At 37.2% G+C, this 17,409-nt stretch overlaps 1 protein-coding gene across 4 annotated transcripts in view; it reads right to left on the bottom strand.

Moving 5' to 3' along the window:
• LOC128871859 (tubulin polyglutamylase TTLL5) overlaps positions 1–17,409 on the bottom strand; it is a 94,106-nt gene that overhangs the window by 41,197 nt on the left and 35,500 nt on the right. Inside the window, exons 1-2 of one of the 4 annotated variants that reach the window (XM_054113986.1) lie at positions 15,441–15,667; positions 9,153–9,200 (exon numbers count right to left, since the gene is read on the bottom strand). The exons of 1 other annotated variant lie outside the window; for it this stretch is intronic. In XM_054113986.1, the coding sequence (XP_053969961.1) occupies positions 9,153–9,193 (41 nt within the window). In that variant the 5' untranslated portion in view covers positions 9,194–9,200; positions 15,441–15,667. Of the gene's footprint in view, positions 1–9,152; positions 9,201–15,440; positions 15,668–17,409 lie in introns of those variants that run through there. 2 more of the 4 variants (XM_054113985.1, XM_054113988.1) reach the window with 2 other exon arrangements.

Genomic DNA, 17,409 nt, shown 5'->3' with positions numbered 1-17,409 from the left:
GACACGCCTGAGTGGCCAGTGTCAAAATCGATATTGGATGTGTGTGGGGCAGATGTACAGAATATCCATGAAGAGCTATTCGACGACGACGATGACATACCATTATCAAACTTTGTAAGTCAGAATAATATTGTTAGCTCTACGACCTCGCAGCCTCCTAAATGGAAAAGGACCTTCTCTATGGATATACCTGGCGAGTTTGTTGAGAGTGTGGGCTTTGCTGATCATATAATCAGCTTGGAAGATGTAACACCACTCCGATTGTTTCGCATGTTTTGGTCAGAGGACTTGGTTGAGGTCATAAGCTTTCAAACTAACCTATATGCAACACAAGAAGGTAAACCTTTTTCTCCTACCAGTCCTTCTGAAATACAAACTTTCTTGGCCATAAATATGGTGATGGGTATAAAAAAGCTACCGAGTTACAAAGATTACTGGTCTTCTGCTCCTGATTTACGTGACTCCTACATTTCCTCTTGTATGCCCCTGAATCGCTTCAGCTGGCTTCTTGAATGCTTGCATCTGAATGACAATAATCTCATGCCTGCTAGAACGCATCCAGACTATGATAAGTTATATATAGTCCGTCCTATGCCTGAAATTCTTCACCGCAACTTCAGAAATAATTATAAACCATCCGAATGTGTCGCGATCGATGAAAGCATGATAAAATTCAAAGGTCGCAGTTCTCTCCGAAAAAAACTATCAAGCGGGGTTACAAGGTTTGGATGAAATGTGCTCAGTCGGGATACTGTTTGGATTTTGATATATATGTAGGTAAAAAGGGTACTTCTGTGGAGACAGATCTAGGTGCCAAGGTTGTAAAAAACTTTTGCGAAAGCCTTGAAGGGAAAACCATAAGATATTTTTTGACAATTATTTCAATGGGTACCCTTTGCAAGTACATCTAAAGAAAAAAAAAGTTTTGGCTTGCGGAACTGTGAACTCAAACAGAAAGTTTTTGCCAGTACTAAAAGATGATAAACAATTGCGAAGAGGTCAACATGACTATAAAATAAGTGACTCAAATATAAGCCTTTTAAAATGGAAAGACAAACGATCCATTTTTATTCTCTCGAACTATCTAGACCCTCAAGATGTGGAACAAGTTACTCGCAGGGAACGTGATGGAAGTGCAGTTAGGATCGATTGCCCTCTGGCTGTAAAGAAATACAACAGCAATATGAACTTCGCTGATAAATTCGATCAATTAAAAGCGTGTTACTCCATGACCGAAAATCCCAAAAGTGGTGGCACCGATTTTTTTTCATTTCTTGGATTGCTGCGTTATAGCTATATAGCTTACAAAGAGCTTCTGATTAACAGACCTCATTTGGATGAGTTGACATTGAAGGACTTTCGCCGCTCAATTTATCAGGGAGTAATCAGAGAGTAATCGACACCAACCTCTTAGAGGCACACCTAGAAGATGCGCCTTTTGCAGTACCAAAAGCGTCCCTGTCCGCACAGTATGGCAATGTGGCAATGCAGAACATGCCACGTCCCACTTTGCGTCCGAAAAGGAAAGACATGTTTTTCAGATTTTCACAAGAAATAATTATTTGTAAATTTATTACCAAATTTTGTATTGTCTTTTTTCTAAAAATAAATAAAAAAGTGAAGTAATTGGGTGCATTAGTTTTAATAAATTTTTGTACCCTTCAGTCATGGTGGTTACTGGTGGTGACCACCTTGTTTCTCAAAAACCTAACGGTAAATATTTTTTTTTTTGCATTCGTATGTTACTTGTATTCCATATTCACCAATTAACAACAAAAAATAAATTATTTATGTCGCAGTAAAGAGCGTGACGGAAAGAGTTAAACGAAAAGCGCAATGTTTATTTTCCATTACTCTTACTTTGAATTACATTAAAGAACCGTACAAATTAACTAACAAAAGTTAAAGTGTGTGTGTCGAACCAGAGCCCACATTGCAACCGGTCTAGAAGAGATCAAAAAATGATCGATGGACCAATCAGCGACTGTCAGCGTATCAAGACCCGCAAGATCTAATAATAAGCACAAAACGTAGGCAGTGTTGACAAAATAAGTACACACACGGACAAAATTATTCACACAACCACTAATATTTCGTTTTATAAGTTGTATCTTGAGAAGAAATTAATGTACAATAATTAAAAATGTTATTCTAAGAAAAATACACAAATTTACTGTTTACTTAAAACTAATATAAACTTAAGACCACTTTACCTGATGAATGAAAATTTAACAAAAATCACAGAATTCTTCATATTTTTAATTTAAATTATTCACACAACCCAATTTCACAAATAAAATATTAAGTTCCATAAAATTTTAATATTTAGTAGGCATTCCTTTTTAATTTTAACTAACTTTTTAATCAAATGCAGTTGGTATTCCTCCCTTAGTTGGGTTTTGCTTATGTTAATTTTAGTGACCCGTCTACCGAGTTCATCCCACAAATGTTCGATGGGATTCAAGTCTGAAGACTGTGGTGGTGTTGGCAAAATGTGAGGCAGATATGTATATGACCCACATACGCACATCGTAAACAGTATGCTTGGGATAATTATCTTTCTGAAAAGCTATTTTCAACACACAGTTTTTGCGCTCTTGGTGTAGGTTTTCTTTTAAAATAATAACGTAAAGTGATTTATCCATAATACCATCAATAAATACAAGATTACTCACGCCTGCTGTTGACATACATTCCCACCACCATATGCCACTGTACTTACTGTATTGCTTTTTTCGAATTCGGTATTGAGGGTTTTCCAGACTCAAATCCTTCTATCCATCTGAAAAATGTTGAACTAACTCTCGTCGCTAAAAATAACGTTGCTTTAGAGATCAAGTGGTTTATTTTTATACTCCGTTGCGAACTCCTCTTATTTTATTGACTTTGCTGATGAGTGGTTTCCTTCGAGCCATCCGCCAGCTACGCCAGACACGTTCCAAGACCCTGCGAACTGTTTCCGGATGGACTTTTTTTATTAATCTCTTCAAGAACTTCTGCTACCACTTGCGTTAATGTAATTTTTTTGATTCTTTTTTTATTTTTCTTAATATGTAGCGTTCATCACTGAGGGTCAATGTGCGAGGTCTTCCAGTATGAGGTCGGCTCTTAAGATTTGTTTCTCCTTTAAAATGTTTTAGTATTATGCTTTAAATAGAAAAAGGACTTTGATTCACTATTGACCGATTTCTGCACATGATTTGCCCTCATCATGCATATTCAAAATTATTTTTTTTGGACTTCAGTTGTATATACTTGTTGATCAAATTAGTTGAGTTTCATAACGGGACTTTTTCGAAAGCATAGGTAACTTTGTTAGAAAAATGAAATCAGTTAAAATTTAAAAATCATACTTTGTGTGAATAATTTTGCCCCTAAAAAGTATGAGGAATAGTAGGATATTTTTATTATGGAGTAAAGTTTTGTTAAGTTTATGGTAGATCAATCACGCAGTTGTGTATGCTTGTTGATCAAATAAGTTGAGTTTCGAATGATCGTATTTATAACGGGACTTTTTCGAAATCATAGTTTGCTTTGTTAGAAAAATTAAATCAGTTAAAATTTGTAATTCATACTTTGTGTGAATAATTTTGCCCCTTCAAAATATGAGGAATCGAATGATATTTGTTAATATTTTATTTATGGAGTAAAGATTTGTTAAGTCTACGCTAGATTTAAATAAACAATAAATTTGTGTATTTTTCTTAGAATTACATTTTTAATTACATTAATTTTTTCTCAAGATACAATTTATCGAATGAAAAATTAATGACTGTGTGAATAATTTTGACGGTGTGTATATACTCTTATGTCTCTTGGAGTTGCCGCGCAGTTGAAGCTTCTGAGTTCCATTCATCTTTAACCTCTAGCGACTTCTCTAACACGCTTCATGGACAGGATTTTTAAGTTCAAAATAAAATCAGCTGCCTTACTTTCAAGTCAATCAACTCCCAGAAGTGCGAAAAAGGTGTTATTTGCGACATCTGAGTACATTGATATAAAGCTCAGATGTAAATGTATAAACTCATTCCAAAAATTGCACGTCCTTGATTACATTCATATATTTAAGCTTCAAAATCCTTTTGTTCACGCAAATACTTTCAAGAAGGTCAACGTGAGAAGGCATTTAGAGGCACTACGTTGTTTCCATCATTCATCGATAACTATGGACTGCTTTGCATGGGTGGACGACTGAAAAATTCGGCGCTCGACTTCGATGCACGACATTCAGTCATATTACGGAGACAGAATCCAAACACTAAGATAATTATTATCCATTTTCACATGCGCAACTTACAAGCTAGTCCTCGCTATCTACTAGCATACATTAAGCTGCAGTATTTGCCTATTGGTGGAAGACAAATTTTTTCAAGTGTTGTAGGCAAATGCACTCTGTGCTATCGAGCTAAACCGCGCTTAGCGGAGCACATTATGGCTAACCTTTCCGAAGATGGGGTAAATTAATTTTATGCATTTATTGTCACAGGCGTTGATTATTGTGGCCGATTCCTTTATAAAACTAAAATACATATCAAACAATCACTAAAATGTTACACCTGCATATTCAGATACTTCGTCACAAAGGCTGTGCACATGGAACTTGTAGCGCACTTATCAGCGAAGCCATTCTTAAATGCAGTAAAGCGATTCATCCGAACGCTTTGCAACTAATTTTATTTTTTTGTTCATGAAATTTATCTTGCCAATGCCATATATTGGCTCTTCATCCACCTCGCTCTCCAAACTTTGGTGGATTTTGGGAAGTGGCCGTTAAAACTCCAAAATACCATTCTATCGTTCCGTTGGCTCGTCGTTGTTAAACTTCGTTGAATTGCGCATTTGCAGCAACCACAACTCAAGACCTTTGTTTCCACTTTCAGAGAATCCGGCCGCTAGACGTTTTAACGTCAGTGCACTTCAATGGCACTACTACTATCTCTACTTATATTGAAACGCATATCACGAAGATTAACTTTAACCGTTTGGGTGAATGGCAGCAGCGCTCAAAGTGGCGCACCCAGAAATTCGAAATCTGCGTCAACGAAAGACGGGAATCTTCCCCTTCTCAATTGGCAGCAAGCAAGATTCACCCACCTAATATATGGATCAGATCGATTTCACGTGTCACTGTACTAAAGATTGCAAACGGAATCATCCGAAAGCTATGCCCATTGTCAAAGCAGGATGAGGTTGAAAGCCCGAGTCTTCCAACGGGAGCTAGATATCTGGTTGTAGAAGCGTAGACAATATAAGCGCTGCACTTGCTATATGCACTCCGATACATATACATGCTAAATTGTAAATTCCTCTTAGCAGCAATCAAAACAAGCTGCACCGAAGGGCAATTGCATTAACTTTCTAATCACATAGCAGACCGCGCGGGCTATTTCGAGCTCGCCTACATCCCTTTTTTTGTATAAATAAATTGAGTTCATTTGAACTGAAACTTGATAACTTTTTTTTCTAATAAAACAGTCAACGGAAAGTCTCTTTGACAGCACAATAAACTATATTGTATACTGCTCTTTAACTCCTAAACTATTGCACCCAAATTAATTATATTAACTATTACCATTAGAATAATTTTGCAATGAAGTTTTAAAATACAGTTATTTTGATACTTATATTACAGTATACCGTTCCATTCGAAAAACATCTATTTCAGTGTTCTCGGAACCAGTTTTACACTTACATACATATATTTAAACCACGTTTTGAGGTACTGAAATAAAACATATTTCATGACTTGCTTAATTACCGTAGCTTCTGTAGTTTCCAGATATTACCAGGAAAATATAAACAAAAATATCTTCCTCAGACAAATGCACCTCATAGAATTCATAGAAACAATAGAATACATAACATCCGGATGTTCCACATCGACCACAAAATATGACATAATACAGTAGCAAAAATAATATATCGAGAATTAATCAACATACAAAACTTGCAAATAAACAAAGACCCATATCAACTAAAAATCATTCTTGTAAGCAGTACACAGAGAACGTTAAATATAGAGAATTCTCACGAGCTACGAATAGTGTGAATTGTCAAAAATGAAGTCTAACCGCCGCCGGGGTGTGGTGAAACTTTTAACAGAGATGTTTTACAGCGATTTCTCCTTTAGCATATTGGCCCTGCACAGCTTTTGGCTTCTGTAGGAAATCAAATTGACGAATAGCCGACGGCATTTTGCAAAGTATTTGTTTGTATTTTTGTATTTGTTTGTATTTTCAGACAAAGGTTGAATATTTATTATATGCGCCAACATTTCAAATCAAAGTAACTTTAATATTTTGATTTAATTTAAAAAAATACAAAAAAAAACGACCTCTCACATTTTGGTATGTGCGTTTTAGTAAATTTGATGAAAATGTTTACTAATTTTTTGAGTCGAAATTAATTTGTAGCATACAAGTGTTTTGGTACATCGACATACATACATATGTATTTACATACATTTGAATATGCATTTATTTGTTCCTTTGGCAAACCAAATTTTTTTCAATTTACATTTTATTACAGGGAATAATACAATAATATGCATACATTTGTATGTATGCATTTTCTAGATAGTATAAAACTTTAAAATACATAAATAAAGGAAAACTTCAAAGAAACGTATATGCATATATGGGACAACTAAGTTCAATTGCATCTTTATTAAATATAGTGTTGCACGCATATGTGTGCACTGAAGCAACATGACCTACCTCACGAGCATCGCCTTATATTTTATGTAAATAACCTAATGATCAAATTCCTGCCTCACAAATGCTAAAACAAATTTCTTTTGAATACTCATGTACATATTTGTATGTGCGTATGTACACTTGGTGCCCATATCCCTTCAAACAAATCAAAAATTTCTGTATACAAAACGCTTCATTACCAGGCACACAGGAAGGTGGCATATGCAAATATAAATATGTGAATTGAATTCAAGCAAAACAATGCTTATTAATATACACATATGTATGCATGTGCATACAACCGCACACACAGGGCACTCACTTTATTCCTCAAAATACGTATGTCGTTCAAAGCTAAAATTCTATGCCTAGCGACTACAAGAACAAAATGCAGTCATGGACGCAGGCGTAGCGGCGGCCATCATTCTAGATGCCATAGCGCTGAATAGTCGCGGCGGTGCCGAACAGTTTCAACTATTGTACTGTACAACAAAAACTCATCATCAAAAAATTCATTGATAAATTCGAGCTCATAGTTCTAAAAGCAAGTACTTTCATTCATAAAACGAGCCGCCCATATGCCAATTTTCTCGACCATTCGAAAATAGTCAATATTGGAATATTTCGCGTAGAATTATTTGCCAATATTTGATAAATCTTCAATTTTTGTCAAGTCGAGTGGCCGCGGCATCGTACATATGTATGCAAAAATATATGTATGTAAATATGTCTTTCTAAATGCTCGACAGCCGCAGCTGCTGTGCGTCAAGTGCGCGCATGAGCATACAGTAAGTTGCAGAAGAAAACAAGTAGCTTAAAAAAAAGGTCTGATTCGGACATTTTAATACTAAGATAAAATTTGGAAACAATTATTTTATGTTAACTGATAGTAGGCAAATAGTTAATTAGTAGATTACTTTACGTATGTAGTTTTTCAATTGATAAAAAGTGCACAAAACATATGCATATATCTGCAGTTAGAAACTTACTCTGAAATCAGAGCATTTGAAGATGCCTGTAACATTTCAAGCTTACTGTACATACAATGCTGTGCCAATGAATGTGCGCTGCGCCTATGAATGCGAGCTGGATTTCTTGAGAGGTTTTACCGTTTTATCTTGTGCTGTGGCTGGTGAGCATACATACACACAGCATATACATATGCGCAAATGTATATAAATTCACAAATGTATATAAATTCACAAATTTACATTTGCATATGGCATCTTCCTGTGCGCCTGGTAATGAAGCGTTTGCTATAGAGGATTTTGATTCAGTTGAAGGGAATTCAACAAAGTTTTACAGACACCAGACAGACAGACATAACATATGTACATAATTTGGATGATTTGGAGAAATTCAAATATATAGGTCATATTAAAAAGCTACCTAGCATTCTTTGCTTCTAATCACCAACAAATTCTTATCGACTGCTGCTAAATTTACATAATTCAGCCCCTTACTGTTAATTTTTGTTGAAAAATGTGTCTGTGGTGAAATTGTCTTCGCGAGACGAGTACCCCTCGAAAATGAATACTTTCCTGTCATTGAGACTTCTCTATACATTAACGTTCTCTGGCAGTACATATAAGGTACATAGGAGTACTAAAAGAACTAAAAACAAATCCGTCTATACACATCAAAATACAATAATACAACAAACGTGTAAAACGATGTATAGGGTTGGGGAATAAGTTCGAAGCGTTTTTACCGAAGACTTTTATTTAAAGAAAAAACAATAATAATATTGTAGGTTTCATCTTTTCGCCATCGAATTCAGAAGCCTTCCGCTGCGGGACGTGTCATCTACGTCAAAGTCGCCATTTTTGAACTTTGCAAACCATTTCTGTGCTGTAGACTCGACTATAATACCATCTCCATACACGTCACAAATGTCCCGGGCTGCTTCCGTAGCTTTTTGACCTCGATAAAAAGCAAAGAAGAGGAGGTGTTCAAAAAACTTGATTTTTGCCTCCTGGGTATTCCATTTCTAAGCCTCAAAACTAATAAAAAATTAAATAACTCACAAATACAATTAACATAATTTTGTAGAGCAGAGTTTTATCGAATGAATACTTACCCTTTGCCAAACAGCAAATAAATCGTTGTAACATAAAAGAAAATATAAAAACGCAATGAACTTCCACCCAATACTTCCTAAATCTAACAACAGGAAAACAAGAATTGAGCCTAATACATAGCTCGGTACCAGAATAGGTGAATTCCAGCGATTATCTTATAAGTAGAATAAAAAATAATAATAATACCAATAAATTTTTCAAGTGCGGCACATATTTGAAGCGACAGAACGTTTAGACAGTTGTGGACTGTAATCTGAGAAAATTTTCAAGTGCTTCTTCCCGTATTTCTCTTTCGTTGCCATAATGAAGTTATCGTCATTAAGCTGATTCCCACTCCGACAAAAACGCGACACCTGCTATTAAAAAACAAACTTACCTTTTGAACATGGAAGCATCGCAATCGTCTTTAGTAGGCATTTTTAATCTGAAAATAAACGGATGTGTGAAGGAAAAAGTCTGGTAATCTTTTTAGTGTAAGAGGGACCGAAGAAGGTCAAAAAAGTCATTTTCTAATGCCTACAATGAAAAAAATTTTACGTCCGCCTCAGGGCAGTCTTGCCGATTTGACCTAAACATATAAACACAAACCAAAATATAGCCCTTTGTATGTGGGGTGGAAACCTAAATCGTAAGAAGTGAAGAAAGCTGGCAACGACTAGAACGACGATGCAAGAAGAGTGTGTGACAAAACGACACAGACAGTTGAATTTTTAAAAACACGTTACGAGAACTTACGTAACAATCTTTAATTTAATTTTTATTTAACTTAAAGTAATATTGATAATTGAAAAAATAAATACCATAAATATGAACCGATGCCTTGTGGTATGTAATTTATAAAAGGATCTCATTTCCTAATTCGTATGAGCGCAAAAATAGCAAACATTCTGTGACTGGATTAGTATGATTAAACGCATGGAATTTTGAGGGGTACTCATTTTACGATCGTTTTACACCAAAAGTTAACAGAAATTACTCAACTGGTCAAATTAAATAGCAGTTGAGTAAAAATCACTTGTAATTAAGAACAGAGAATGTTAACTTGTAGGCCAGCTACAGGTACTTTTAGGTAATAAGTATTACTCGTACTTCAATGTTGTCTATTTACTTTTCATTCAATTTATAAATCTTTCTTTTTGGATAATTTCGCATTTCGTTACTTATTTAATAAAAAAAACTTTGTTGAATTTCCTTCAACCAAATCAAATTCCTTCGCTAAAAAAATCTCAAGGAATCCAGCGCACATTCATACGCACAGCATTGTGTAAAAAAATTATGAATTATGAAACGTAAACAAAATTTTTTCATAAATTTTTATTTTTAAAATTTTTACTTAAACAACTTTTTAGGTCTTTACTATAAAGTACTACATTGTTATTCGATATATAAATTTTAATAATAAAGAGGAAATTTTATTTTAACGATTTGCGGCGTTGGTCCTTCTTATTGTGAACAGTACTGTATGTGAACACAGATCGCATAAGCTTCAGTCATTTCTTGAAATTTTTTTTTTGTTGTCGGGACAGACTAGCGCTTACACCACTCAGACAAAACATTAAGTCCATTGTGCTGCACTCGGGCTCCCTTTTTAATTTTCTTTAAATCTACCCGACCTCCGAAAAAATCTGAGAAGATCTTGTGGCGCCAAAAAGCCAAGATGGTCCTTCCTATCACATCAGTGCCAAAGACCTCAAGCCTGATTCGAGCGAAGGCCGGGTAGTGCACTGTCTGAGATGCCTACTTTTTCCATGTGCTTCGGCCATAGAAAGTGGCCCGTCATCAGTACAACCAGTTACGTACAGTCCCTTCTGCTTAATGACAGGAGGAACTGCAACAGTCGGTTGGAAATGATAGGTAACATCACTTTTGTCCATCTGCACCCTCTCTCAGCCTGCGAAGCTAACTTTTGGGTTGATGTAACCCGTTTGCTAATAGTGGCTTTGATGGCTGCAGAAGGTAGTATCAGAGCTCATCCTAGCTTAAGAGTCAGAGATGATACCCACATGTCGCGGAACCCATGTTAGCATCAGGATATTATGATTACCGACATAGGTTAGCCTTGATTTACAGGACTCAACTACACCTCTCGTATCATAGTTGGAAGGCTGTCTAAATTCATGAGTGCAACTTTGCTGTCGCTGCGTCAATGCTTCAGGTGTGTTGCGGGGTAGAGGCGGAGAGCGAATAGAGTTCTGCCACACTTTTGTACAAACTGTACTTTTGTACAAATTGTACAAAAAAAATTCACGATCTGACTTAACAGCATCGACTTCTGACTAATAAACACATTTTAAATGGAATAGTTATGTGCATTTAGAACAGTAAATTTTCGGCTGACCACGGTTAAGTTTTTGCTTGCATGTAGCATGTAGAAGGTATACTTAATGTGTCCATAAAAATAACACACCGAAAATGAACTAAGCGTAGCACATCCGAACAGCTAGACAGCATAAGCGAACATGCCTAACCGAATCTCTGAACAGAGGAAGATAAAGCAAGGTGTTCCGCAGGGTGGTGTGTTACAACTCCTTCCATCTGGTCCCCCCATGAAACAGCAAGTTTGCTGGGTCTACCGTTAGATAAGCTAGCAGAAGATGACCGGTGATCTACATAACACTGACAGGGATAAGTATATGTACTACTACAACAACAAAAGCAGTGTGGAAATTCAGAATATTGCTTATAAGGAATCTTACGAAAGCCCTAAATACATATTTTAAGACGTTTAAAGTTTACGACATACAACAATACGACTCGCATGTGCATTTGTCTTTTTATATGGACACAACGCAAGTAAATACTTCACCACCATAATCAAACATTTTTAGATATTTTTTTTTTCAGAATTTACTAACCCAATCTCACATTTTAACTTCTGGTATTTTATGGGAAATTCCTTAGCGCAACGGGTAGATGTGCCTTGGCGGCGACAAACGCTAGAGCAAGGTGACAGCAAGGAGAATAGGTATTATCAATACATATTATATATATATTGTATTTAAATTTTAATTTAATTTTCAGATATCGTTATGCACTTTCGTATTGGCGATGACAAGAAAATGCAGCAGCCTCGTAACGCTAAGCCGTGGAAAAAGAAGGGACAGGAAATAGCAAGAATTCGATGTTATTTTGAGAGAACAGAAATCAGATCCTATGTTTGAAGCAAGAAGCTTCAGTAATTTTCATACAAAACTACTTAGTCTAAAGATTAAAGTCTGTCTAATAAAAACGTGACCGCCGTAACAAAATGCATTGTATGGGCTTATAAAATGTATTATACGCAATATAATTTATAAAATATATACATAGTTGCCACCATTAGCCATAATGGCTTCACATCGTCGAGTCATACTTTGTGTTAATTTTTGCGCAAATTGTGGAGTTAAACGGTTCTAAATCAACTGAATTGCCTTGATAACTATTTGACCGTCCATATTTGTTTTTCTTTAATTTCCATCCCATTCATTTGACTGTTTCCACTCTACACATCTTCGGCTTCGATTTTTGGGATTGCGCCTTCTTTTAAAATCGAAATTTTATTCATCAAAACTGCATTCGAATTGGTGGTAAACACAAATAAATGATCAAAGCCTCTTTCGGTGAAGCAGCCCAAAACATCCACCTTCCTATGGCAGCTGGTTCTACGTTACCGGAATGACTGGGGTTTTCCCCGACCAAGGGCTACCGCCCCAGAAAACTAGCCCTGTCTAGTGAACAGCATATCACCCCACCCCTTACGACACAGGAGCAGCTCCTTGCAGCAACCTTGCTCCAAATGCCTCTCCTCAGGGATGTAATTGAATCCAACCCTGGGCGAGAAGTATTCTATTGCTGCGTCTGCCATAAACGGCTCCACCTGAACTCCACCTCGGTTAGGTGCAATAAGTGCAACGGGTGGAGTCACCTTAAGACCTGTTCAGGCCTTAAGACTCATAGGTAGTGGTCCACACGGTATGTGGCCTCTTATTGCTCCCGCCATCAGGCGTCTGATGCCTCCACGGCTACTACTCTCCCTGATAGGCTGGCACCACAACCCACACCTCCACGGTAAGGAGCCTGTCGGAGCAACACAACTCCCCCGACTTAACCCATCCCATTCCCTCCTGCTCCAAATGACTGGCGGTGCTCTGGCCTGCGCACCACCCGAGAGTGGACACGCGGCTACGGTGCCACCTGCTGTAGAGCTCTGCACCCACAACCGCCCCCTGTGTCGCGGCCCGCCCAGCAAAAACTATAGCGGATTGCACAGCAGGCCCAACAATAGCTAGCGCGGGTCTGATAAATAGCATAACGTGGCGACCTATGCTATCGCTTGCATCAGACCACTTGCCCATTATCGTCTCGATTGAGAGACCTACCGACTTTGTTTACGCGAACCACCGGTCCTATTTTAACTTTTAAAAAAGCTAATTAGGCCGATTTCACGGAATTCACTGAAGACACCTTCGCCGCTCAGCTGAAAGGTTTAAGGACATTCGTCCTAATTTCCCAGCCGAAGCAACCAGCTTGGCAAACGAGCGTGACCACCTACGACAGGTTGATCCCGGCGATTCCCGCATAAGGGATCTAAATTTGGAGATCCGACAACTGGTAGATCAACACAAGCGGACTAAATGGGTTGAGCACTTGAAGACCTGTAACCTCACCTCTGGGGTGAGTAAGCTCTGGTCCACTGATAGCTCCCTCTCGAACCCGACGAAGCACAACGACAAGGTGGCTATCACCTTCAACGGTTGCACTTCGTCGGACCCGAAGAGGTGCGCTAGCTATTTTAGCCAACTTTCTATACTGCATGCTCCGGCCGACAGATCCAAGCGTCGTGCTACCAGAAGGCTGCACAAACTGACGAACGACAGAGCGCCACTTGCTTTCTCTTGTGATGAGGTTCAGGGGCCCTTCAATAAATCTAAAACATCAGAAGCAATGTCTGGTCGCCTGTCGAACGAGGCACAAATGCTCCCAGTAATGGAGCATAACAAACTGCTCAGCAAGCAGTTCCTGTTAGGATGTTACCACAGGTTTCACCCCTGCAGACACCTGCTTGAGCTAGAGCCGCCTCCCAGTCACGTCAGGAGACACCTCTTAAACTACGCGGACGAAATCCAGGACAAAACTGACCGTAATCTACTGGGCCTGACAGTGTTTAGACAGTCAATAAACGACATTCACCGGGAGACCGTCACCACCTTCTTAAGCTCCCGTCCACAGAATGCCGTAATCGGAGTCCAACCACCTCCTATAGCAGATGAAGAGCTCCAGCTTCCTCGTGAGACACGTGTTACACTGGCACAATTACGTTCTGGATATTGTAGCAGGTTAAATTCCTACTTATCCAGAATCGACCCCGTCATACCAAACATATGTCCGGCATGTGAAGGCACCCCGCACGACACTAACCATTTTTTCAGGCGCCCTCTAAAACCGACTCATCTAACACCCCTCTCCCTGTGGACACAACCCGTCGAAACAGCATGTTTCCTGGGCGTACCTTTAGATGAGCTAGACGAAGATGACCGGTGAAATGCCCTACAATGGCGGGGCTTCTATTAATGTTACACACAAACAAACATGCACCTTAACTGGATGTCCAATCCCTTTCTGAATTTACCTTAGCCCTTTAAAATGTGTGATAAAGTGAGCATCAATTTTTTCAATGTGCTCCGAAATTTGAAGTCTTCTACACGTAAACGTCCTCGATTGGTGTCTTTGGATGCATTAACATTCTTTTTCTTTGAAATTGTTTCAACTTCACCCAACGATAAGTTGGGCTTTATCCTAAACATATCAAGAGGACTCATCCGGGGAAGTCGTCAACGTTTTTAACTTCGGCATACCATTGCAAAAATTTATTTATAGACGTCTTCGATTTCTTCAACTGATTCAAATCGTTTTTCACACGAGGAACTAATTTTTTATATTACGGAACTCTATGTTTGAATTTTGCCGGTCACGCTTCCATGTTATATGTTGCAGCATGAAAAATGGGGGTAGTTAAGAAATCCGTAGTAAAAGAACAACAGAATCAAGATCAAAAGCAATGGGATAAAGTGTGCAAGAGCATCACATGTACGTATGGCAAGGCGGAAGACATTTATATAAAAATATAGCGGGGATAATAGGATCAAAACTACAAAACCAATAATGCCACAGTTTTGCACGTACATACTATACATGTATGCATAATATCTAAAATAATACGGCGTATTCATCGCTAACATGTGCTTAGGCCAAGATTTTCATCAAATGACAAGTTTTTACCCATTTTATGGCAGAAAACGCATCCAAAACCTACTGCCTTAGGTCATGCAATATAATGTTAGTTACGACGAACATGCATCCACAGGAATTTTTTCGTCACACAGAAAATTTGCGGCTGATTTGTGGCCTCTCTTTGCTTTGCTTCAACTATGCCTAACAGAAAAAACTTTGAATTTGCCGCAAGTTTTTTTCTTTCTTAAAGCTGCCTGTTCCATATACGGTCATATACATATTTTAATAGTTTCAGCGAACTGTCGATTCTTGTAGTATTTACGTTAGATGCTAATAATTTCAACTCCTGCAATATCTGCCATTTAATTCTACCGACAGCATAAATACATTTTTAAGTATTAAACTTTCCATATAATAAATTTATCGATGCAAATCTAAATTGATGGTACCGCACCTTTGTATATTTGGAGGAGTATGAAACTGAAAGCATCGAAATAACAATCAAACACGTGTATTTATTAGTTTATATTGAACTTATTTTTGCGAAACAAATAAAAAAAATTTTAATATCACTTTTAATTTATTTTTAATTGTTTAAACTTCACCGCTCATACAACGCGTACTATGTAAATTTATATTATTGTGATTGTTTTGGTTGCTATTCTTTTTGTTACTGACATCACTGGGTGGTAAACTATAACGGAAAGTTCGATGCGCAACCTTGTATTTTATCGTTCTTGCTGAAGTCGACTATTGGGGTAACACATTTAATCGAAAAGTCCATATTCATTAAATAAACACTAATGAATATTCTCAATGACCGTTAACAATGATGCTTACAAAAAAGTGCTAAAAGACAACCACAAGCTAAATGAGCTGTTCAAAAATTTAGTAGTGCTTTATGGGTTAAGCGCCTTCGCCATGCGTGTAAGAAACTGTATTGAGAACAAAAAGTAATGTTTGTTAATTATATCGTGCAACCACTTTTACATACCTCTATGACTTTACGTGCCTTCATTATTATTTGGGCTGTCTCCATCTGCGTAAATTATTCGAACTATTGCAAAACACCATCTCACCTTTTATAAAACAAAATCTGAACTCGGCGCAACTCAACGCGGGTTTTTTGGGCACTATAATACTAGATAATATTAAAGAAGAGTTCTATTTAATTTGACTATTAACTTAACGATTTAATGCATATGATCATTAAAATTATTTGTCATTTGGAACCCTCTTAGCAGCAACTAGCGAACTGTACCATGCTCACTTACCCAGTTCTAAATACAACATTTCGATGTGGATAGTCTCTTCGTACTTCACAGATTTGTGGTCAAATACAGTTTCATGTATACACCGACCACAAACCGCGTATCGCCAGCTCTTGGTTAAGGCATATGATCAATAAGTGTAGAAACTGGCTCAGCAATTAAAGCAATACTGCATTATGTATTTTTTGATTGCCGGTGGCTTGAAGTTATTTCGCTCTGAATATGTTGCCTAAAAATACGATTCAATAACTTCGTTTCACTTGGACTTAATTTCGCGCTAAAAAAAAACATCGACATTATTAAATAAAAACTTAATTCCATTTCAATTCTACAGTGAAAACTTTTATATTACGTTTGATAAGCTAGCAATGACCATCAGATTATCAACATTTTACGGACAAAATACATAATGTTTCCTTTGTTGCAGAAATCTTGTGACAGAAAATGATGCCGTGTCATAAATCAATTGTTACGTCTCGAACACTCATAATCTCACTGCGAAATTTATTAGACATTCGCCATGTCGAATATAAAAATAATCCCGCCACTGACTACCAGGATATTCGAATTGCTTTAGTTTGAGTGAATATGGTTTCTCAACTAACTTATGTATACTTGCTGAATAACCTACCTACATGAATAACCACCTACTGGCTCCCTTTGTTGAACTTGGCTTCGCTTGGGTGGTTCCTGCCCCAATATAAAAGAAGAATATTTGGTTACATTTCTTAACACTTTTTAATTTTAACTCTCATGTAACCATTGACAACTTTAATCTCATTCGTCAAAAATATTTTATAAAAGCACGTGGATTTTGCTGACAGTACTCACTCGATTTTTGATAATAATTTTTTATTAGTAATATGGTATATTATATCAAGACAAACCTAAATATATGGGTTATTCATGAACGAAGTATTATATTATTTGCATGATTTGCTTACACTTTGGCTTCGGTTTCTTGCAACATTTATATTGTTGTTCTGACTGCAGAAATCTGCCGTAGTACTGTCGCTGCTTGTCTTAAAATACTTTTGATTGAAATAGGTACTTCCATACGACTTTTTTCTATCGTCAATCGTATAGTGCAACTATAGTACTGTGTTTACGAACAAACCCTATATTATATGACAGGTGCATACATGTTTGCTA

This window comes from Anastrepha ludens, chromosome 2 (assembly GCF_028408465.1).
Source record: "Anastrepha ludens isolate Willacy chromosome 2, idAnaLude1.1, whole genome shotgun sequence".
Lineage (NCBI taxonomy): Eukaryota > Metazoa > Arthropoda > Insecta > Diptera > Tephritidae > Anastrepha > Anastrepha ludens.
The sequence above is the reverse complement of the archived record's forward strand: the minus strand, read 5'-3'. Positions and strand labels throughout refer to the sequence as shown.